General features: G+C 34.0%; 2 protein-coding genes, 1 long non-coding RNA gene and 1 pseudogene across 3 annotated transcripts; 2 read left to right on the top strand and 2 right to left on the bottom strand.

Annotated features, from left to right (window-relative positions):
- The first annotated feature begins 3,226 nt into the window (after positions 1–3,226).
- LOC129896817 (uncharacterized) lies at positions 3,227–3,809 on the top strand. Its single transcript, XR_008768050.1, has 2 exons — positions 3,227–3,520; positions 3,637–3,809. It is a non-coding gene; the product is annotated as an uncharacterized LOC129896817 (long non-coding RNA).
- A 1,460-nt stretch (positions 3,810–5,269) lies between these two features.
- Positions 5,270–5,913, bottom strand: LOC129894802 (uncharacterized; annotated as a pseudogene).
- A 7,036-nt stretch (positions 5,914–12,949) lies between these two features.
- Positions 12,950–15,131, top strand: LOC129895923 (protein COBRA-like). The gene is made up of 4 exons (XM_055971711.1): positions 12,950–13,420; positions 13,693–13,852; positions 13,959–14,236; positions 14,663–15,131. The coding sequence occupies exons 1-4, from the start codon at positions 13,063–13,065 to the stop codon at positions 14,998–15,000; spliced, it is 1,134 nt and encodes a 377-aa protein (XP_055827686.1). The 5' UTR covers positions 12,950–13,062; the 3' UTR covers positions 15,001–15,131.
- Positions 15,132–16,579: 1,448 nt separating this feature from the next.
- LOC129896725 (COBRA-like protein 4) lies at positions 16,580–20,321 on the bottom strand. Its single transcript, XM_055972681.1, has 7 exons — positions 20,152–20,321; positions 19,980–20,059; positions 19,046–19,286; positions 18,719–18,934; positions 17,784–17,931; positions 17,429–17,706; positions 16,580–17,178 (listed from the first exon to the last, which is right to left on the bottom strand). Exons 1-7 carry the CDS (start codon positions 20,207–20,209, stop codon positions 16,895–16,897), a joined length of 1,305 nt encoding a protein of 434 aa, XP_055828656.1. The 5' UTR covers positions 20,210–20,321; the 3' UTR covers positions 16,580–16,894.
- Positions 20,322–22,446: the final 2,125 nt, after the last annotated feature.

The following is a 22,446-nucleotide window of genomic DNA, read 5'->3' as shown; positions in this document are numbered from 1 at the left end:
ATCAAAAATCTTGATATCACCATTTTATTCTTGAAAAAGGGTTTTTAACACCAGCAAGGCAAATCAATACAAGTAGTATATCAAAATTATATATCACTTGAGCTGAGTAAAAATCTCGTTAAATGTACCAAATCGCTAATCCGAGACTCCGGTGTACTGAAAATACGGCCTCGGGTCCAACATTTTAATATCAAAAGCAAGCAAGATATAGGCATACACCGAAATCATAGCAACCAAAACCAAGCAAGCCAAGCAAACAACATCCTATGTTCAAATCACCTAGGAGAAAGTTCTAAGGATTCTAATCGATGTAAATAAGTCAAGACATCACGTAGATTAAGGATCCAATGACTAAAACACCAAACTAGTCACTAACGATGATCATCGACTCCAAATTTCTCAATGGAATATAAATACCTAAATCACCAAACTAATCATGCATTACTACTCAAAACATACCAATTCAAACCCAGCCAATCTAGTAAGAGTAAGTCATAGACCCGCGCACGAAATTGAAAAACCAACTCCTTCACAAGGTCCCAAATAACTCAAGAAAATTGTGCCCCAAAAATGAGCACATTCGGAGCACCGAAAGAACTCAAACAACCCCACCATAATCAAGCCCTAGAATAGTCCAAAAGTCCAAAGAAATGATGAATTTAGGCGAAACTTACTAGGTGTTTAGGACGGAAAAGGGTCTCGGAACATTCCCTCAAGAATTTCCAACACACCAGAGCAAGAATGATCGAAAATGGCCAAGAAAAGCTCTCAAAATTCCCAAATTTCTAAGTCCCAAAATGAGACTTAACTGCTGGAAATGGGTCTTTTAATTCATTGAAATCAGTGAATTTATTCATTGTGATCGCGAGTTGGGACTCGTACTCGCGAGGTCTGCTCCAGCTAACCCATCATGACCGCAAAGGTCAGTCACGCGATTGTGATGCCCAGGGTCTCTGACCTTCGCGATCGCAAACCCCTAGGTTGCGAACGCGAAGAGCAAAAGCTCTTGCACCAGCAGTTCAGCTGATGCTGAACTTTGGAGAATTGAGTCTTTCTCCGATGGGGGTTCGGAATTCATTTGGTACCTCGCGAACGTAGATGGACTATGCTACCCAAGTGGAAATGACATTCCGAACTCAATGGAGTCGACAGATTTTTCAAAGAAGGTCGTATCGATGAAAAATTGACCAAAGACAAAAAAAATTCAAAGGAAACACTTAAAATGCACAAACGGCCAAAATATCATTCCAATCACCTTGGGAACCGAATCAAAGGTCGTTCTAGACCAAACTTGGTGTTCTAGAGCTAACGTGTTGACAAACTTTTCATACGAGCACATTTCCTCAAAATGTTGACTGAAGTCAAACTTAGCCAAAACTTTAAGTTAAAACGGCAAATCCAACTAAACTTAAAACGAAGACTCCATAACCCAAACCAACCTTCCTTCTAGTCCAAAATGGACCTTCCAGAATTGATGGAACCGTCAGAATTCTCATACAACACTCAAATCGCTAGATGTTGACTAAAGTCAACTCTTTCAAACCTTAAGCCTCAAAAATGGACAAATCACCTCAAAACTCAGTCGAACATCTTGGGAAGCGTGCCACCCATCCCAACATCACATATGAGCTATAAAGAAGTTACGAGAAGGGATAAAATGATAAAAACATGCAAAAGATGAAAATGACCTTAGAGTTCATTACATAGAAAATACACTTTCTTTAACAATAAAACATAAAAACACAAAAAAAAATTGATAGAACCTTCAATTTCTCCAATGTCATAAAGCCCGACAAAATCATAATCTCCAACACTTGGTTTCAACTACTAAACTTAAAAAATGACAGCATAAATTAGAATAATAGTTAGTACTAACCACGAATTGAATGGAAATCAAGAAAAATTGAACCTTTAAGTCGCAGTTAAAAGAGTAATCTACCTAGCGTTTTGTTTGGGTGAAGTCCAAAAAGAGAAAAATAAGAGTTAAAATATCAATTCACACCTTTAAATTTTTAGCCAATATGACGTGGAAAGTTCAATGAGTCGGCATGATATAATTGGTCAACTAGTCCACTTGGAAATAATTGTGACACACGCGCTTGAGGTCAGCATAAGATTATAAAAAGTATCATAATGACACAGCTGATCCTTACATGTGGTGTCTAAAATGAACAAAATCTGATTGAGGTGTCTAAGTAAAAGTTGGTGCCTACTTTAGGGGGTCACTGATGGGTTTAGCCAATTTTTAACATACATGTGTATGCATTTATGTTGACTGATGTATGTATGCCTGTATCTATATATATAAAAGGGATAATGCATAAGTGCCCCCTTGAACTATGAGTAAAATTTCAGCGACACACCTTAACTTAACTAGGGTCCTATTACTTCCCCCCTCCCCCTATACTATTTCAAAATGGAATAAATACACCCTAAAATCTTATGTGGCACTGAGAGTGTGCACACTCTCTTGAAGGCAAGTGATGAGTGAAAAAATTGGACATATGTCCTTTTTAAATTGGTAACTTTACGATTAGTTAGTACACATAATTATTGATATTAAAATATATATATATATATATATATATATATATATATATATATATATATATATAGTTATTTTTAATTTCTTTCTATGTAAAATATTTATTTTAACTTCTTCCTCACTTTAAGTTTTTTTTTCTTTCATTAATTTCTTATATTTTCACTTTTAATTATTTTTAAAAAATTATGTGGATTTTTAAAAAAATAATTAAAAAGTGTCCTTGAATTTTCACGTTTTAATTTTTTTTGTTTTATTTGATTTTTTCACTTATTTTGATATACATTTGAAATTAACTTATTTAAAATACAAGGCATTTGTAGTTAAATTTGAAATCAAATCAAAAGGAAAGACAAAGAAAATAAAAGAGTAAATAAAAAAATAAAAAAAAATAAAAATACAATGAATAAAGGTAAAAAGAATTTTAAAAAAAATTATACACAAGGAATTGTTTTTTTAAAAATTACGTGGATTAAATTAATTTAAAGACAAAATGGCTAAAGACCCCCTAAACTTGAGGTTTTTTATTTAGTGCACACCTAAATTATAACCCGTTTTAAATCCCCCCCCCCCCCTGAACTCATTTATTTACCTATCACGTACCCTTGCAGTATCCACATGACATAGAAATTGAGTACAAACTCAATTAGGCGCTTGAGGGAGTAAATTTATCGCCACATCACAGGCTCCAACGGTAAAAAAACATTAAAATCTCCATTTTTCTTTGTTTTTTTCTCCATTTTCAGAACACTCTCTCTTCTCCACCATTTCTATTTATTCACCCATTTTTCTTTGCTTCTTGTTTGCTTTTCTCTCCCTTTTCAAATTTCTTAGAACCCACTTTCTTTCTTTTGCAATTGGTAAATTCATGAATTATAATAGGAGACTTGTTTGTTCATGTGGAAGTTCTCCAATTGTGAGAATTTCATGGACAAATGACAATTCCGGACATAGATTCCTCGGTGTAGGCACTATGGGGTATGTATTATTCATTTTTTTTTCATTTCGTATTATGTAATTTTTTTAACTTTGATTTTATGTAATGCGGTCCTTATTTCGAACTCCTTGTAAGTTTTTTGATTGGTATGATTCAGAATTTTCCAACCAGGCGAATGTTGTGATTTTGGGTCTGTTGAAGAAGACCAACAAACAACAAAAATAATTGCAATTGAAGTGTAGAAGGATGTTAAAACTGATTTTGTGTATTATTTGATATGTAATGTGATAGTGTTCTTTCATATAGTGTGTAGTTGATTAGTGAAAATGTTATTGACGTATGACGGGTGATGTATGTTTCTTTTTATTAAAGCAATATATATATATATATATATATATATATATATATGCAGAATAGATCAGAACCCCCCTAAACTTGTCGATTTTTATTTGGTGTACACCTAAACTTTGTGTTGGCTTAATTACCCCCCTCAACTTGGTAATTTGCTAGTCGCGACCTCTCTGGATGCTAATATGACAAAGAGCATGAATGCACCCTCTTTTAGTCGTGTGAGAGGGAAGAAAAATAAAAAAACCAGCTTCCAAGTGGTAGTTTCAACTATTAAATGCCACATAATTAATATAATGGTTTATTTGTTTCAATCGTATTTCTCTATGCTTTTTCTTAATATACATTGCATATTTTATTCTGAATGTATTTTAATTCTTTTTTAGATGCAATGATTATTTGTTGATATATATTTCTTTTATTTTTCAAGACCAAATTTACAAAATTTAGTTAGAAATTTATTCATTTTATCCTTATTAAGAGAAGGTTTAGCCAAAATAAAGAAATTCAAACAGATATTTTCTAAAAAAAAATTATGTATTTCCTTCGTGCAAAGTTTATTTATTATAATTGTGCATTGTTCCTTTTTTGGGTCAAATAAATAAAATATTTTGTTGAAATTTTATTTAATTCTTCTTTTGATACAACAATTATTCTTTCTAACTATGTATTTCTTTTTTTTTTCTAGTGTGAATTAAAATATCATTATCTTTAGCCAAATAAAAAAATATAGTCAAAATATCATTGTTTCAATTTTTTTAATATAAAAATGGCATTGGAAAGATGATTAAATAATTAATTAACTCAAAAATGTAAAAATATATATTTTATTTTAAAAGAAGCCACATGGATAAAGAAATCCATGTGGCAGCGCGTGTATTACACATCCATGAATTGCCAGCAATCAAGGGGTGCGCGACTATCACATTACCAAGTTGAGGGGGGTAATTAAGCCAACACAAAATTTAGGTGTACACTAAGTAAAAGTCAACAAGTTTAGGGGGGTCATTATCTATTCTACCTATATATATATATTGGTGTTGGTGTATATTCAATACACCTTTTTTCCCATTTTTCATAAAACTACAATTACATAGAATAGGTAATACTACATAAACATACAAAAATACAAAGAGGTAGTGATAACAACACATAGTAACAACATAAATAGTGGCCATTCCATACGTTTTTCTTGATCATGAAACACAACAACATAGTGCTTCATTGTTTCAACAAACCACCATAATACTTAAAACGTCAATCACCAAAACATAAAAACAATCAATAATTTAAGTTTGGTTGAACTACCACAAGTACTAAATATATCAAAAGTACATTAACAACTACCAACCACACACATTAACTAAGAAGTCTTCTTTGGCTTGTGCCGTTGTCTGAATTTCAGCAACACTTGATCTGGTTTGAACATGATGCATAACACTTCAGACCTGAAGTTGTCATTGAGTAATTGCTTGTTTTCCTTTCCACTTCAGTCCTTTGGTAGGTTGATAACCAACATCACCTGTCACATGTGCAGAACTCTGTACAGTAGTATTAACCCTCCTACTGCTAGCCATTCCTTGCTGAAATATAAACAACTTAGTTATTTTTGAACTCACATTTGAAAATACAATATTCATAATTTTATAAGAAACTTACAGTAATACAAGTATATCCAGTATCAGAAACAAATACACCTTATCCCACAATTCTTGGCCTCTTGTAACCACTTCACGCACCTCTTCTTTTTGCCTTACAAATACTATTGCTACTTGCTCGTTCATATTGGCCTCTACCCCTCTTGTTTCCAGTGGAGGAATGTTGTGACTAGAAACACCATAGAACAAGAGACTAAGTTAATAAGTAATGTAATTTGTAAAAGTCTAAGTTAATGTGAGTATACCACCTCTTGTGTGGGTGTTGGTGTGGACTTAGGCTTAGTATTTTTTGGACAACTTCTCTTGTTATGATTTGCTCCTTTGCAGATTGAACATGTCATTGCTATCCCTAATTTTGGCTACTTCCCAGCTTTTCTCACTTCACCAATCTCTTCAATAATACCTCTTCACAACTTGGCTAGATCATCTAGGTTGTGCTTAAATTGTGCCTCAAAAGTGGCTCTAGCACAACTCCATAATCTCTTCCTTCTTTCTATGCCTCTCCACTTTTGTGACCAATTAGATAATATGTGCCTAGCACACATTCTGTGCTCACATTCTGGAAATACTTCATCTGCAGCAGCTACTAGTCCCTGTAGTTTCAAACAAAATAATAAAGTTAAATAAATTTGGTTCAAATTAAATTAAAGACAAATATAAAGAAATTGAATTACCTTTTGCATATCATTAATTATAGTGATCTGGGAACCATCTCCTAAATTAAGATCATCTTGCAAAATGGTCATGAACCATCTCCAAGTAGCCTTGCTTTCCGTACGAACTACTGCCCATGCTATTGGAAACATTTGATTGTTTCCATCCTTAGCAACAGCTACCAAGAGTTGACCTTTACAAATTCCTTTTAAAAAACACCCATCGAGCCCTATACATCTTCTGCATCCCTGTTGGGAACCCCTTTTCATAGCATCAAAACATATAGAAAGAGTGAAACTTTTTCATCCCATTATCTGAATCTGTAAACTTCACAACACAAGTGCTGCTAGGATTTGTTTGGAGTAAGACATCCCTGTAGTCTAGGATTCTATTAAATTCTACCACATGATCCCCCATAACTTCCTGCAAAACTAATTTCCTTTTTTTTAAACACACTGCCTTGCCTACATAAACCTTCAACTCATTCCTCACCCAATTCCGAATTTCCCACCCTTTGATCCTAGGTTGAGAGATAATCCTATCTTTCATATATTTTGATAAAAACTTGGAATTACAGAGGAAATTAGTGTTGATTCTCGTACGTTTGTACCTTGGATTATAGGTCTTCTTAGTGAAATTCTCACTCCTTCCTTCCTTGCTAGCATACAACAATCATGGACAACTACTTTTACACTTCACTCTTACTCTTGTACTCTCATTCACATACTTGTCTAACTCAACCCCCTTCTTTATAGCATATTTTGTAATTGCCTCTCTAAATTCCTTTACACTTTCAAATACCAACCCACACTGCCATATTACAATATCACAAGTAGAATCATATATCACTTTATTACTCTTTTTTCTTCCCCTTAAACTCCTCCCTTCAAGTTCATCATCAGAAACAGGTAGTAACTCATCATCACTTTGAAAACTATCACAATCAGAACTGTCATAGTATGGCTCATCCTCTGTTAGTTTACCGTTGAAATTCTTCTTGCCTTTTTCAATATCCGCATACCCTTCATCAAGTCCAACTTCACCTAAAAATCCTTTTGTTTTTTCCTTCTTCTTGTTCTTCCTATTTTCTCTATTAAACTTTCTCACATCTTCCTTCACAAATCCTCAACTCCTCATGCACATCACTACCATAGTCAAAAGACTGGTCAGAATCTTCACCATCATTGTCTATATCATGTTCTGCATTTTCATGAACAGTCGGTTCAACTTCTTCTTGAATAAAAGGTTCAGTTTCTTGTTGGACAGAAGGTACAACTTCTTCTTCTTCAGAATCAGTCCAATCTATTGAAGATTCATCATCAACCCTTTCATTTTCAACTCTTTCATTCTCTACTATTTGAGTAACAACAACAACAAACAACAAACAAACCCAGTATAATCCCATAATGTGGGGTCTGGGGAGGGTAGAGTGTACGCAGACCTAACCCCCACCTTAAAAGGTAGAGCGGCTGTTTCCGAAAGACCCTCGGCTTTAAGAGAGGACAAGATAAAAGGTCAGATAGGGCAAACATATAGAAAACAAGATGAAAACAGGAATAGCACAAGGGAAAGTCGTGATAGAGTGGTACGGGAAGAAAGAGGCATAACTACAATAAATAAATAAATAAGATAAGATAGATAAGACAGTCAAAGTACAACGGCGCCACAACTATAAACAGCAATACAATGCAAAAATCAAAAGGCAATAAACAATGAGCAGAACTACAACTACTATGGTGCAAAAGATGAATCACTTAGCCTTTAATCCTAATCTAAGTCCTCCACAAAGAAAATTATAGTGCGCTAATGCGGCTACTAATAGGGTAGGGTAACGCGACTATTTGAGTAAGTGGAAGAAAAATCTAATCATAGATCTTGATTTTTTGCTTGCCTAGTTAAAGAACTATCAGATTCCCTAGTTTTAAGTGCATTAAAAGACTCACCAACTAGACTCAAAGCTTGACTAATTTGCCCTTCAGAGGGACCCACATCCTCTAGCATTGAGTCATCACACACATAAATATTTATGGTGTCCCCACCATGCAAAAACACTGCAATGTCATAAATGTCCTTGTCTTTTTTCAATTCAACCAGATCACCCCCTAGAGATGGAACTACATAAGTCTTTCCTAACTTAGTAATTCCAAAAGACTTAGCATAATCTGCAAGTTCAGGAATTGACAAATGATCTTCATTCCCATTTAACACATCTTCAGTCCTACCCCCAACATATACTGGACCTACCTCACTCACCAACATACCCCCAAATTTGAACCTTAAGTTAAGGTACTTACAAGCCATGTGACAACCTATAACCACAATAATAATGACAAGCATTTAACAACAGAGTCAACATATATGAATTTTACTCACAAGCATACAATTGCACGTATGGAAATATACATAAAATTCTAATATTTAACAATACCAAAATTGAATATATGAATTAGAAACCTAAAATATTGATGATACTCACAAACATTCAATTATACCTAGAATCTTGATTTTACTAAAATGCCCTAATTTTTTGAACTAATTACCAGAAACCCTAATACTCATGCATGCATAAGTTGATCAAGTAAACAATATTACATTCAGTAAGTAATAATTCTAGTTGAAAACTATGATGAAAACAAATCCCTGATCAGAAGCTCAGTCGGAAACTATGGCGAAACTTTAGTCAGAAAATATGATAAAGCGAAACCCTAGTCAAAAAAAACAAACAGTAACACATTATAAGGGTGTATAATCACTTACTTGGTAAGAATTTCAGACAAGATCGAAAACATCGAGCAAAGGCTTCACGAAATCGAGAAAAATCTTCACGATTAAGAACTGTAATTGACCCAAATCGAGCAAAAGCTTCACCAAAATCCTTTTACTCCTTCAATTACACCTCTTAGTGAGGCAAAAAGGTTCAAAATCAACCTTTACTCCGACGTATTTTGTGAGATGAAAACGTTCAAAGTTCTGAAGTGAGAGAGTGAGAAGGTGTAAAGGTTTAGTGAGAAGTGAGAGAGTTCTAGACTGAGAAGGTGTAAAGCTTAATATTTGGGGTTTGGCATTTGGAGTTTCTATTATTAATTTACGTGGGGTATTAATTATCTATGTGGACATCCACATCAGCTATTAATTATCTATGTGGACATCCATATGAACTATTTTTCCATCACGTCATGCGCGTGTATACACCATTTAGCCATGTGGAAGCTGCAGGGGTAGGGTAAATAAACGAGTTAAGGGGGTATTTAAAACGGATTATAGTTTAGGTGTGCGTTGAATAAAAACCTCAAGTTCGGGGGGGGGGGGGGGGGGTCTTTAGCCATTCTGCCTTAATTTAAATACAAGATAAAGAAAATAAGAAGATTTAAAAAGAATTAAAAACTTTTTAAAAAATAACCAAAATAAAAAATATATATTTCTAACATGGCAGGGTTTGTACAAACACAACTAACTTAGTTGGTTGAACCGCACAAAAAGTGCATGAAAATGCAAAAAAATGAGTTCGCGGGAGGGGGGGGGGGTAATAGAACCATAGTTAAGTTAATGTGTGTCGATGAAATTTCGATCTTAGTTCAGGGGTACATATGCATTAGGCGGAACCCATCAGTGACCCTCTAAAGTTGGCACCAACTTTCACTTAGATACATCAACTAAGCTTTATTCATTTTAGACACCTCAAGTAAGGTCTCGATGTGTCATTTTGACACTTTGTGCTGACTTGGCACATTGCGTGTACTGCACCTATTTTGAGCTCGTGAAGAACGTTTTTTTTAAAAATATATATTTTTTAAATCTTTTTTTCTTGTTCTTCTTCTTCTCCATTTTCTAGATGTTTTCCTCCATAACTTTGGACCTTGATTTTGTAATCTCATTGTCATTGCCTAGATCAAATTTTTTGTTTTCCTTCCATTGTTAATTAGTAACTGATTTTTTAAAAGTAAAGAAGAAAAAATTATGTCTTTGTAAGATAAATTTTTCAAAATAGTTTTTTTTATAGTGTTTCTTAAGAAGACAAATGGGTGGGGAAGGAGTTGGGGTTGGGGTGGGTGGAGGTGGGAAAACCACCTGATAGGGTGGAGGAGGGGTTGCGGTTGGGTTGAGTGGAGGTGGAGTTGTGGTGAAAATGACTGGGTGGGGTGGGTGAAGAAGACGACTAGGTGGGGGGTGAGTTTTTTCTTTTTTTCGAAAATCAATTTTTTTTAGAAGATGAATTTTTTCCCTTTTTAAATTATTATTTGGGTAAAAAATATCACATATCATCAAGTTAATGGCCACTTTTTTTCTACTCAAAAGTTATTATTTCAAAATTATTTTTGATATATATGCCATGTGTCTTTATTTAATTGGCCACTTTGACACATCATCATCAAGTGTATCATACATACTTTAGATATTTGGGTGATTGTAAAAAAGTGTCAAAATGACACATCGGGACCTTACTTGAGGTATCTAAAATAAACAAAGCTTAGTTGATGTTTCTAAATGAAAGTTGATATCAACTTTAGGAGGCCACCGATGGGTTCCGCCTATGCATTATCCCTATAAATAACGACTAGTATATGTCTGTATGCATGCATTGCATGTATGATATATTTTGAAAACTCAATAATATTGTCTTAAATTTGTTATTAGGTACATAAATAGTGCTATTATAAAATTTCCCCATTTTTTTTACAAGTCCCTAATCTTTTCTCAACCCCATAGCCCCATAGCTCAGGGCACACAAATCCATATGCAGGAAGAATGCTAATACTAATTAAAACAAGAATAGTCGTATGGTAAATTGACCAGTAACTTTTTTTTCAATAATTCCTTAAAATCACGTCCAAAAGTCTACCTTCATTACAAGACACAAGATTAATAGAAATTTAGGCGTTACCTGAGTAAATGACCTGTTTTTATAGGTAATATTATATATAGCAAATATAAAATATTCGATGTATATAAGTTAAATTCAGGAAACAGAGTTCAAGATCTATGCAACTAATTAACAGTGTTGCCAAAATCTACAATACAATCAGATGACTTAAAGTCAGTATGTTGTAGCAGGTCAATTAAAAAATTTATACACCCTTAATATACAGAACTTAAAGTCAAATAGTAACATGGCATGTGAGAATGGAATTAATCTACTTGCCACTCACCACCATTATCAACTTTAATTAATTTCTCTCCGGCTTCAATTGCCTATTGAGTTTGACTCAGGAATGAAGTTCTTCAGTTTTATTTCAACGTTGAATGCCACTATTGTACTACTATTATTGTTCTTTTGCTTTTCCACAACAGGTTTGTACACAAACTTTTGTTGATTCTTTTTTTTTTATCAGTCTGACCATTGGTTCTTGATAATTAATTAATTGTATTCAAACTCTAAGAATGCGAGTTCGTGTCATGATAAGTAATTTTCTGGTGTTTGGTTACATGCATGAAATGTTTTCCAAAAGGAAAATCCATCAAATTAAATGACTCCCTTAAGGGATAAATAATCCCTGAGTTTATCCCATGTTTGGTTGCGGTACAATCGTAGGATAACTTATCCTTGGATTAGTTATCCCGGAATTATAGTGTTATTTTTATCCCACATTGAGGATTGGATAACTAATCTCTAGATAACTTGTTCCCAACCGAACGAGCACTTATACTTGAAAGAGAAATTACATACTTCTTATCAAGAAAGAAATATCAAACTGAATACAACTTTGGCCTTTTATAGAGAAATTTGAAGCTCAAAAGTAGATCTTTAATCTTTTTCTGATTGATTTTTCCCTCTTTAATTTCTCCCCTACGAAACAGAGAAAAAGTGCATGAAGGGGAAGATTATATATATTTGAGCTAATGTGTGTGACTTTACTAGCTAAAATGAGATATAAGGAACTATATTTCTGTAAATATGGCATTAGTCACAAATGCTAGATTTCAGTGTATTTACACTACAGTTTTTTTAACTCTTAAAAGAGATCAAGCCCAAGGAAAGTTTACTAAATCATTAAACTTTCTTCCATTTGTCTTTGTTAAAATTATGATCCACCACAACATGTATTAACTTTTTTCTTTTACTAGATTTGTGCGTTTGTTTTACCATCTGTTGCATTTTTAATCCAGATGCGTTTGATGCACTTGATCCCAATGGGAACATCACAATAAAATGGGATGTCATCAGCTGGACACCAGATGGATATGTTGTAAGGACTAATTATATATTTCGTTCTTCTAGCAAAGTTCTTAAGCTCTTTCATAGATACTAGGACTATCTCACTTTTTTCTTTTTCTCTTTCGAGCATTAGTCACTAAGCTATCCTTTAACTCTCTTTAAACGTCTCATTTAATTGACGCTCTATTACAGTATGGTACATTTGGGAAACAAGGTAATACTTGTTTTTTCTCAAAACGTCAAAACTTTGAAAAAAAATCAATTTGCTAAAATGGCTAATATTTGAGACCGGCGAGTGTACAAAAGTTGCCTAATAACTTCAGCCTACATGACAAAGAACTCAGCGTTTGGACCTTCTTGTTATGTTCTGTCTATCCTATAGTGCATTGACAACTCCTTTTACTTTTCCTCATTAGCATTGGATCTAATTTATACTGTATATACTTGCAACATAAACATTATTATTCTATTAGTGTACTTTAGCCTACTGTCTTAACAGGTAAACTACCTTATTTCCTATGGTACTAATCTTACTTCTATGGACGGTGTCATCATTTATGTGACATGATACAGAAAAAAAATGTCCTTTTACATTATCAGCGTACAGAAGGTGAACTCACTAGCATTTGTCAAATGGACTTGTCATTAATCGTTTTCGTTATTTGTACAGGCTGTGGTGACTATATACAACTTCCAGCAGTATAGGCATATTCAACCACCAGGCTGGATTTTGAATTGGACATGGGCAAAGGATGAGGTGATATGGAGCATGATAGGAAGTCAGACTACAGAGCAAGGTGATTGCTCAAAATTCAAAGGAGATGTTCCCCATTGCTGTAAGAAGGATCCAACAGTTATCGACTTGTTGCCTGAAACTCCTCACAACCAGCAGATTGCAAATTGCTGCAAGGGAGGAGTCGTCAACTCATGGGGCCAAGATCCTGCAACTGCCATTAGTTCATTCCAACTCAGTGTTGGTTCTGCTGGAACAACCAACAAAACAGTTAGAATACCTAAGAACTTCACCTTAAACACACCAGGACCTGGATATACTTGTGGACCTGCTAAAGTTGTTAGACCATCTAAATTTATTACGTCGGATGGGAGAAGAGTGACACAGGCTATGAGTAAGTTAATTGGTTCAACTACATGCATTATTCAGTACTCTTATGGATGATAGTCATGTGAACCTAAATGCGTCAAGTTATCACTTTGTTCGTCAAGTAAATCAAATTATACAGAGAACTGAATTTATCATGCTGGTTTTTTCCATGCAGCATTTTATTTAGTTTCCCAAACCTGTTAAGAATTTATGAACTTTAATATCATGCTCATTAAGCTACGTGAAATTATAGTTTCATAAAGGCTAACTTCTAACACTTTGTATTGTTATTAACAGTGACTTGGAATGTCACATGCACATACTCACAGTTCATGGCTCAGAAAAATCCTACATGTTGCGTTTCCCTATCATCGTTGTACAATGACACGATTGTACCCTGTCCTACATGTGCTTGTGGCTGCGAGAATAATGGCACTAAGTCGGGAAGTTGTGTGGAGTACGTCCTAGAAAAATATTTTCTTCAATTTCTTTAGGTCACACCTTAATTGTTCGAATTCTTTTGTAATTTACGATCAGTGTACTTCCCCTTTGTTTTCTTGTAGGCCAGAAAAGCCACACCTAGCTTCAATTGTTTCAGACCAGGGGAAGAACAACTTTACGCCTTTGGTCCAGTGCACGAATCATATGTGCTCAGTTGGAATTCATTGGCATGTGAAACTCAACTACAAGGATTATTGGAGGGTTAAGATAACTATAACAAACTTCAATTACCATATGAACTACAAACTATGGAACTTAGTTGTCCAACATCCCAACCTTGATAACATCACTCAGCTTTTCGACATCAATTACAAGTCATTAACTCTTTATGGAGCAATAAGTAAGTACTCAATCCAATTATATTAAATGTGTATATTGTTTCGTCTGTGTTACCTAAAAAACAGCTATTACGTAGACATTAGATAGATTTCCACAGCTGCCCCATACTTTAATCTAGAATCAGAATTATCAAACAATCACTTAAGGTGCGCTTAAGCCCTGAAGCTAGCTGCAAAATAGGCTGAGCACTTAGCCTCGCTTCAGTAGCATGCATTTTACCAAAGAGATGGCACTAAGAAATAAATATTTCACTTGGTTTTTGAATTTTTTAAATTCCTTTGTCCATAAAGCTGGGGCCTTATTTGTGTTCTGTGCTTAAGTTCCCAATAGACATCTGGGTATTTTTTTGGCCATTCTTTTGGTTGGAGTAGTACTCTATTGAGTTATTGTCCTTTATATATGACCGAACTCCTGACCTATTTCGCAGATGATACTGCAATGTTATGGGGTATGAAATCCTCCAATGATCTGCTCGTGCAACCTGGTCCTTCAGGAAATGTCCAGTTCGAACTTCTACTCCGAAAAGATTCAAATTTAATTTCAGATAAGGGATGGGCTTTCCCTCACCGAGTTTATTTCAATGGTGATAACTGTATCATGCCACTTTCTGAGGCATATCCACATTTGTCAAATGATGTTTCCGTCGTGCCACCTCCCGATGTAGATCCACATTTGCCGAACGCTGTTTCCCAATGGAAGGTCTCTTTGCTTAAATTAGTAGTCACACTTGTATTCTCTATGGCTTTCTTCTTTGCTGACACATAACAGTCTGTCACTTGGAATTGGTCAGTGCCAATCAGTAGATTTCCCCTAGCTATTGTATCACATGTTTTTCTTACATTCTAAAATCATATTATTTTGTATATTTCTTAAGCTCATAGTGTTCCTAGAGCTGTTTGAATATAAAGATCAGTTAAGACTAGATAGAGCTTTAAATTCTTGTTTCTTAAATACTCCTTTTTTTCTTCACTATTACCTTGTATGAAACAAATTTTTCGCAAATGGAGTTGAATGCTACTTCAGTCATTTTCTTTCTGTTCTATGTTGCAACTTAGAGCAAATTCAGGATTTACAGTTTATGGGTTTCCTACAAGTCTACAACAATCTCATGTTAATAATTTGGATTCATTGTTATATATTGTTTTTAGATATTTAGTAAATTTCTTCATACAAATACAAGGTTTAAGCAAAACTTACTAGGTTCATGTGAACCAAGTTTTTTAAGGCTAGATTCCCCTTCGGTGTATCTCTATCATATGTTCCTTTAGCATTTTGACAGTTCAATGAAATCATCTTGTTGTGTTGCACTTGTTAGTGTGAGCATGATAGACAAGATATTCTAAATATGGTAAACTGCAAATATAGATATTCTACATGCCCTTTAACTTAGCCTGAATTGGCATCGATGCCCTCCAAGTAGACAATTAAACTTGTATAAAATTGAACAAGTAGACACACACGTCCTACGTGGCATAATACACATAAGATGCCACGTAGGATGCAAATTGGCCAGGAAGGACGCCACATAGAACGCATAGGTCTACTTATTCAACTTAATACAATTTTAAGGGCTTACTTATGCACACGCAAAGTTGGAAGGCATAGATGCAAGCTGAAACCAAGTTAAATGATACATTTATCTATTATGCCTTTCATATTTATTGTAGAATATGTGTAGCGTTAACTATGGAATATTAGGTAGAGTATTTGGTAGGATTTACATTAAGTGTAGAATAATTTGCTTCCTTTTAGCTCTTGTTTCTATTGTGTGTAGATACCAATGTGATCGGATGTATTAAAAAAAAATTGAGATAATCCGTCTTCAGTTTCTCTTGTGTTTTCTCTGTTATAAACATGGTATCACAACCTTCTAGGCTGCTTTGGTTCATAGAGTCTTTGATCTGTGGTTACTTTCAATATTTTTTGAATTTGTTTTCTTGGTTGTTCGTCAACAAATAGTCCTGCACACTTAGGGCTCTTGGTATTCGTTATTTTAGATATTTTTATAGCATTGTGTTTTTTTATTTTCACTATTCAAAAACATGACTTCACATCAGTTTAAGTCCTTCAGTGTTCATTTCACCGGAAGTTATTCAGCTTGGAAATTTCTGTTTTAACTATCTGCCACCAGAAAAGAATTATGGGGTCATATAGATGAAAGTGATCCTTCTCCTACTGATCCTACAAAGTTAGGTTCGTGGAAGGTCAAAAATGCTCGGGTAATGACATGGATTTTAGTATCATTTGACCCTCTAAGGCCACACAAGACTGCAACGGTCATGTGAGATTATTTATAAAAGGCTTACAACCAAGACAGTAATATAAGATGCTTTCAGCTAGAGAACGGAATTGCTAATTGCTCATTTTTCAGTTACTCTCATGTATTCTCTATTTTGACAACACTTTGCTATGTTTTATGAAGCATTTAATTCAAGCAATTTCTAGCATTCTGAGACCGTTGCACTAACATGAACAAAGTTTTCAATATACTAGAACTCGTTGTCACATGAACCAGCATGCTCAAATTCTCTAGGTTGCAGTAATACAAGTTCATGACATCTTGCTCTATCAAAGAATTTTCAAGTTCCTGTATTACCAATACAACTGAAATGGTTGTTTGGCTTCAAAATTTTTAGTTGTTCACAAACTAGAGAAATGATCAAACCAGAACAAGTAAAATCAAAAGCATAGAACAAAACAATGTCGAAAAAGCAATCAGATTCTGGTGGGCAAAATTGGGCAAGTATGGATAAGTATCTGGTGGTGGTAGCATGCATTCATCGCCATTAAAGTATACTTTTCGAGGAAATGCCCATCCTTGTTTAAGGGTAAAAGTATCCTTATCTTTCTGTAGAAGCACTTCTGATTGAACATTTCCAGCTGGCCCTGCTTCCATGAGTAAGTCATTGTAGAACTTCATACCGTAGAACATTCCCGTGTCATCTGCAGCACGAGATGTTTTATTAATGTCTTTTCCACATAATGCTACTTTTTACATATAAGATTAATTTCACTTGCTATAACAATGAAGTCACATGATTATTTATTGGTCGCGTTATAGTAACTGAACTTTACCAAGTATAATACTTTAATGTGACTAAGATTGCTTTGTGACTTTACTGTTATAGTGTGTAACCACACGTGAAATTAGCTCTTATATCGATGCAATATTTCAAAGAGTATAGGGACTTACTAATCGATTGATATGGAACGAGAGGCTTGTAATCAAAGCTAAAAACTTGAGTTACATTGTTAAGATTTGGATGTTGAGCAACAAGAGTCCATTGTGTGTAATTGACCCTGTAATTGAAGTTTGTAACAGTAATCTTGACTCTCCAATACTCCTTGTAGTTGAGTTTCACATGCCAATGGATTCTAACAGGGCACATATGTTGTGTGCATTGTAGTAATGGTGCATTGTCTTTCCTTGGAGTGTTTACCCCCACCACACTGAGTAGTTTGGAATCGCTCCTGTGTTTATGTCACGAGAGAATCAGTAATGTTAACTTATATTCACTGACAGTAAAAATAATCAATGAGAGACTTACTTGATGCATTTGTGTTTGTTCTCACAACCGCAAGCACAAGAGGGACAAGTTGTTATGGTTTCATTATAGAAAGTTGAGAGGGAGACACAACATTTTGGGTGCTTTTGGGCTACAAACTGAGAGTATGTGCATGTTACATTCCATGTCACTGCACAAAACACAGAGTATTTATAGTTGATTACAAGAAAATGATCATCACCAAAATTTCCCACAATTCATGATTGTTATTTTTTATTATGACATGAGTTAATTTTCATGAGAACGGTCTTCCTAAAAACTATACCTTTTTGGAAAGTGTTTTCCGGTGTTTGGTTTGTGAGTGAAATATATATATATATATATATATATATATATATATTTTAGAGATTAATAATAACTATATTGGCAAATCGGAGTTCAGCGAGAGTTTTGGTGAAAATTCAGAGAACTAAAGATTAAACAATAATGTATAAGAATTAGTTTGAACCGGTAATATGAAATTAGAAGTTAAAAAACATTCTCTTTGTTTCAATTTGTTCGTCTAGTTTTGACTTGGCATAGAGTTTAAGAAAGTAAAGAAGACTTGAATTTTGTGGTTTTAAACTAAAGATATGTAGAATGTAGCAAAATACTCTTTAATCTTAAGATGTCATATGAAAAATTCGAATAAAGAATTGTCTAGAAAATGAAATAGACATTCTTTTTGAAACGAACTAAAAAGAAAAATAAGACGAACAAATTGAAAAGAAGAATAATTTTAACGAAAATGAAATCCACACATAAAGGAAATTACTTTTCACTTGGGATGGAATTTTTTTTTCTTTGAAAATGATTTCCTTGTAGCAAACACCAGAAGATGACTTACTGATGGAAAACATTTTCCAGGGGAATGATCACGTGGCATCAGAAAGAACCTGGAAAGAAGAACCAAGTCTATTTGATGAAGTAAAACTTACTCAGTGCCTGAGTTTTCCTTCTCAGATCAGGTGTGAAGAATTTTGTCGACGGGACAATCTTTGCAGGACCACAAGTGTAACCAGGTCCAGGGCCAAGCAAAGTGAAGTTCTTGGGGAGTTTTACAGTCTTGTTTGTTGTACCAGCTTGTCCAACACTAACTTGAAAAGCAGAAACTGAAGCTTGAGGATCTTGGCCCCAAGAAGCCAATACTCCACCTTAAAAAATAAAAAAACAACAGGGGACGAATTGTAAGTCTTTCAAAAAATTTCTTAATCCAACAATCTAATTCGAATCTTCAGATAAATATGTTCTTGATACTAACACACCTTTACAACAATTGGTAAATTGTTGGTTATAGGGTACTCCTGGGAGCATATCTACAATAGTTGGAGTCTTCTTGCAACAATGCGGGATGTTTCCTTTGAATTTGGAACAATCACCTTGTTCTGTGGCTTGAGCGCCAACCATAGTCCATATCACTTCTTTCTTGGCCCATGTCCATCCTAATGTCCAGCCGGGGATCATAATGTGACGGTACATTTGGAAGTTGTTCATTGTTACCACAGCCTAGGAGCAGGGACGGATTTAGAATGTAAATTTGATTGATTCAAGTATAAAATTATTACCATCATATAATTTAACGTACTTTGGAGAATATGAGTTCAACGTACATTGTTACCACCACCTAGGATTATCCCCGTGCACACAAAAGTGCTTCAGATAATGAATTTAATTTCTTTAGACTACAAATGTAAAAATGTTTTTACACTATTAGGTCAGCTACAGCCTACAAGGTAACGATTTTCTGTTCCATGTCCCAAAATACTTACACAATCAAGTCACTAATACGGTTATTTAGAGGTATATCATTAATTAGTAACCTAATGAAATGGTAATTGTTATCTAAACTACGTTGATATTATAAGTAATGTCTAAGCTGCAGGAATATATAACTCAAATCAATAGATAACTACAAATAACTGTCCATGAAAGTAAAATTAGTAACCTGAAAAATACGACGGGTTAATTACCTAGATTATAATAAATACATCACCGTATATAAGTCAAACGTGATAAACTAGGCCACCACTTCCCAGAACTATAAGGTTAGTTCTTAAAAGTTTTTTTTTTCTTTGATTTTCCTTTTACCTATAGAGAACTCAATATTTAAGGAAAATGAATTCAAGAGATTAATTTACTTGTCATAATATTAATATGGTGATCATGAATTTGTTAACACATGGGAATTAGGAAACTTACAACATAGCCATCAGGAGTCCAAGACATTACATCCCATTTAATAGTTATGTTCCCATTTGGATCCAATGGATCATAAGCAGCTGCAACATTGATCCACATACTAATTTTAGAACATACCAAAAAAAAAAAAAGATGAATACTATTAATTGAATCTATAAAACTTCAAGTTTACCTGCATAAGAAAATAGCACAAACAAAAGGCCAACTAGAGTGATCAAATAAGTCCCCATTTTTAAAAAAAGAAAATTGGCCTCAAATATCTTCAATTGATTATCCTAATAAAACTTGGAATTACAATTACTCTATATGAGAAATCAGAAATATGGTATTGTTATTTACCAACTGGTTAGTTGGTACAAACAAAAAAAGAAATATATATAAAATTTGTTGTCTCCATATATCCTTTTCTTCATATATGACTTGTCTTTTATATTGTTGTTGGCCTTTCTGAATCTTGAAGCAAAGATTTGGTGAGTCTTCAAATTTTTGTGCCTCAAACTTGAGTGTAACATTACAACGTTCATCCTCCTGTAAAAAGAAGATGACACTTTGACAAATGACATAGCAACAGACATAATAAATATTACTTAATTAAATTTTTCTAAGAAAAACATTAGGTTATCATCTTAAGCAATTGTTAAAGTTAGTCTCACATTTATACCTTTTTATTTTATTTATGATAATGTTGGTTTCCTAAGCAAAATCTTTGTAGGTGATGCTCTTTAATTTGTTATATAGAATTTAGTTTTAAGTACATTTGATTTAGGTTCTATATTCTATAGGAGTCCTTTAGTAATACCAAAGATTTGTATGCATGCAGAAAAAATAATTAAGAGGACTTTTGGTGCATTTTATTTAAAATTTTATTTTATATACTATTGTAATGAAGTAAATTAAAATAATGTAACATATATATATAAATAGCAAGGATTCATATAGCCGGTTCTTTCTTGCTTGATGAATTGAGACATAACAATTGTTGTGTATGAATCAATTTGCGTGTACCATAATTACTCCGTTGAGAACTTGCTACCTCCAGTCCTCCACTAGTGCGTACATGTATTAGATAATTTTAACCTAGGTGGTTTAAGCAAATAATTTTTTTTTTATCTAAGTTTTGTTTTTTATTTCTATTGAGATTTTAATATGATTTTCCATAATTTTCACCTACCCTGGTCAATTACGTCTTTGAATTCATAATTATTTCTATTTAGTCAGAGTGGAATTATTTTGGTTTGATTTGGTACAAGTCCCATAGGAGTAACTTTGAAGCATGCAGTAGGTGATGATGACTGATACTCTTATCAACTATGTTGTACATATATTTGAATGCCCACGTGTCTAATAGGAAACAAGAAGGGAGAAAGTCAGAACGTTTCACAAGATTTTACATTAAAGAAAGTAAATAAGTGTATATGTTTGGTAGGGACAGTAGGAATGTCTCTGTCAAATACAAAGACACTCCAACTATGTTCTTGTAGACTTTTTTCAATGCTAAGTTCAACGCGGCAAAAAGAGTTAGAATTGAGATGCAAGATTTCTCCCAACCAATATTGGTAAGTCTAAACAAACTAGACAATCTATACAAAGTAATTATCCCCTTTCTCCCAAAAAGAATGACGGGATTGAAACTACAATGATTTTATATGATTTTAGATGTGAATTCATATACTGAGTTTTTAATCTTTTCTAAACAAAACTTATATGTTTAGTAAGTAAAATATATATATCATAACTTTAAATAGTTAAATTTTAATTATTCTATTGATATAACAGGTAGAGTTTAGTGATCATGTGTGACGGTCTTTTTTCCATCAACCACGTCCGACACCTAAAGAGTTGTTACCCGTTAGGTGCTCTATATATGTGTAACGATCTGTTCCAGTCGGTATGAATAGAGCAATGAAGAAAGAATTGGATCAGAAAAACTTTTGGATAGTGACTTGAAAATTATAGGCTAGACCACTCGGGCGGAATCTGAGTGAGGTGAGGTCTAGGGCAATCCGAAAAAGGATTGAGGTTAATATCTAAGCTTGAATTTGATTTTATGTTAGCTAAGACGTTAAGGAATCCGTAGAGCTTAGAAAGTGAATTCGGATAAGTAGAACACCGATATCGAACTTGGCGTGGAAGGGTGTGATTTTAAAACGTCAAGCTTTGAGGGTGTGTTGCGAAATGTGGGCTTAGGGAGAGAATTTCGAGTTTTTATCTCCATGCAAGCCGCCGTAGTGGGAAACCCCGCAATGGCGGGGCCGCTATAGTGGGTTGATGGCCGCCATAGCAGGCCAGTAATGAATTTAATACAGAAAAGTCCCAAATTCATTTTTATTTCTACAACTTCGTCTTTGGGTGAGAAAGAGGTGACTTAGGGCTATTTTATTCAGATTTTCATTAATTCTTGCGCAAAAAAATTAATTATCTCCTAACTTATATTTTGATTCTTAGACCTTAGAATCTACAACGATTA

The sequence above is a fragment of the Solanum dulcamara genome, chromosome 7 (assembly GCF_947179165.1).
Source record: "Solanum dulcamara chromosome 7, daSolDulc1.2, whole genome shotgun sequence".
NCBI lineage: Eukaryota > Viridiplantae > Streptophyta > Magnoliopsida > Solanales > Solanaceae > Solanum > Solanum dulcamara.
The sequence above is the reverse complement of the archived record's forward strand: the minus strand, read 5'-3'. Positions and strand labels throughout refer to the sequence as shown.

Bases quoted from the DNA above. Each gene is read 5' to 3' on its own strand.
- LOC129895923 (XM_055971711.1), top strand. From the start codon at position 13,063: ATGATAGGAAGTCAGACTACAGAGCAAGGTGATTGCTCAAAATTCAAA. The intron at 13,421-13,692 runs GTAAGTTAATTG...TGTTATTAACAG, and splicing joins AAGAGTGACACAGGCTATGA to TGACTTGGAATGTCACATGC. The intron at 14,237-14,662 runs GTAAGTACTCAA...CCTATTTCGCAG, and splicing joins AACTCTTTATGGAGCAATAA to ATGATACTGCAATGTTATGG.
- LOC129896725 (XM_055972681.1), bottom strand. From the start codon at position 20,209: ATGGGGACTTATTTGATCACTCTAGTTGGCCTTTTGTTTGTGCTATTT. The intron at 19,287-19,979 runs GTAAGTTTCCTA...CCCTGCTCCTAG, and splicing joins GGACTCCTGATGGCTATGTT to GCTGTGGTAACAATGAACAA. The intron at 17,932-18,718 runs GTAAGTTTTACT...TGTTTTGTGCAG, and splicing joins AAGGAAAACTCAGGCACTGA to TGACATGGAATGTAACATGC.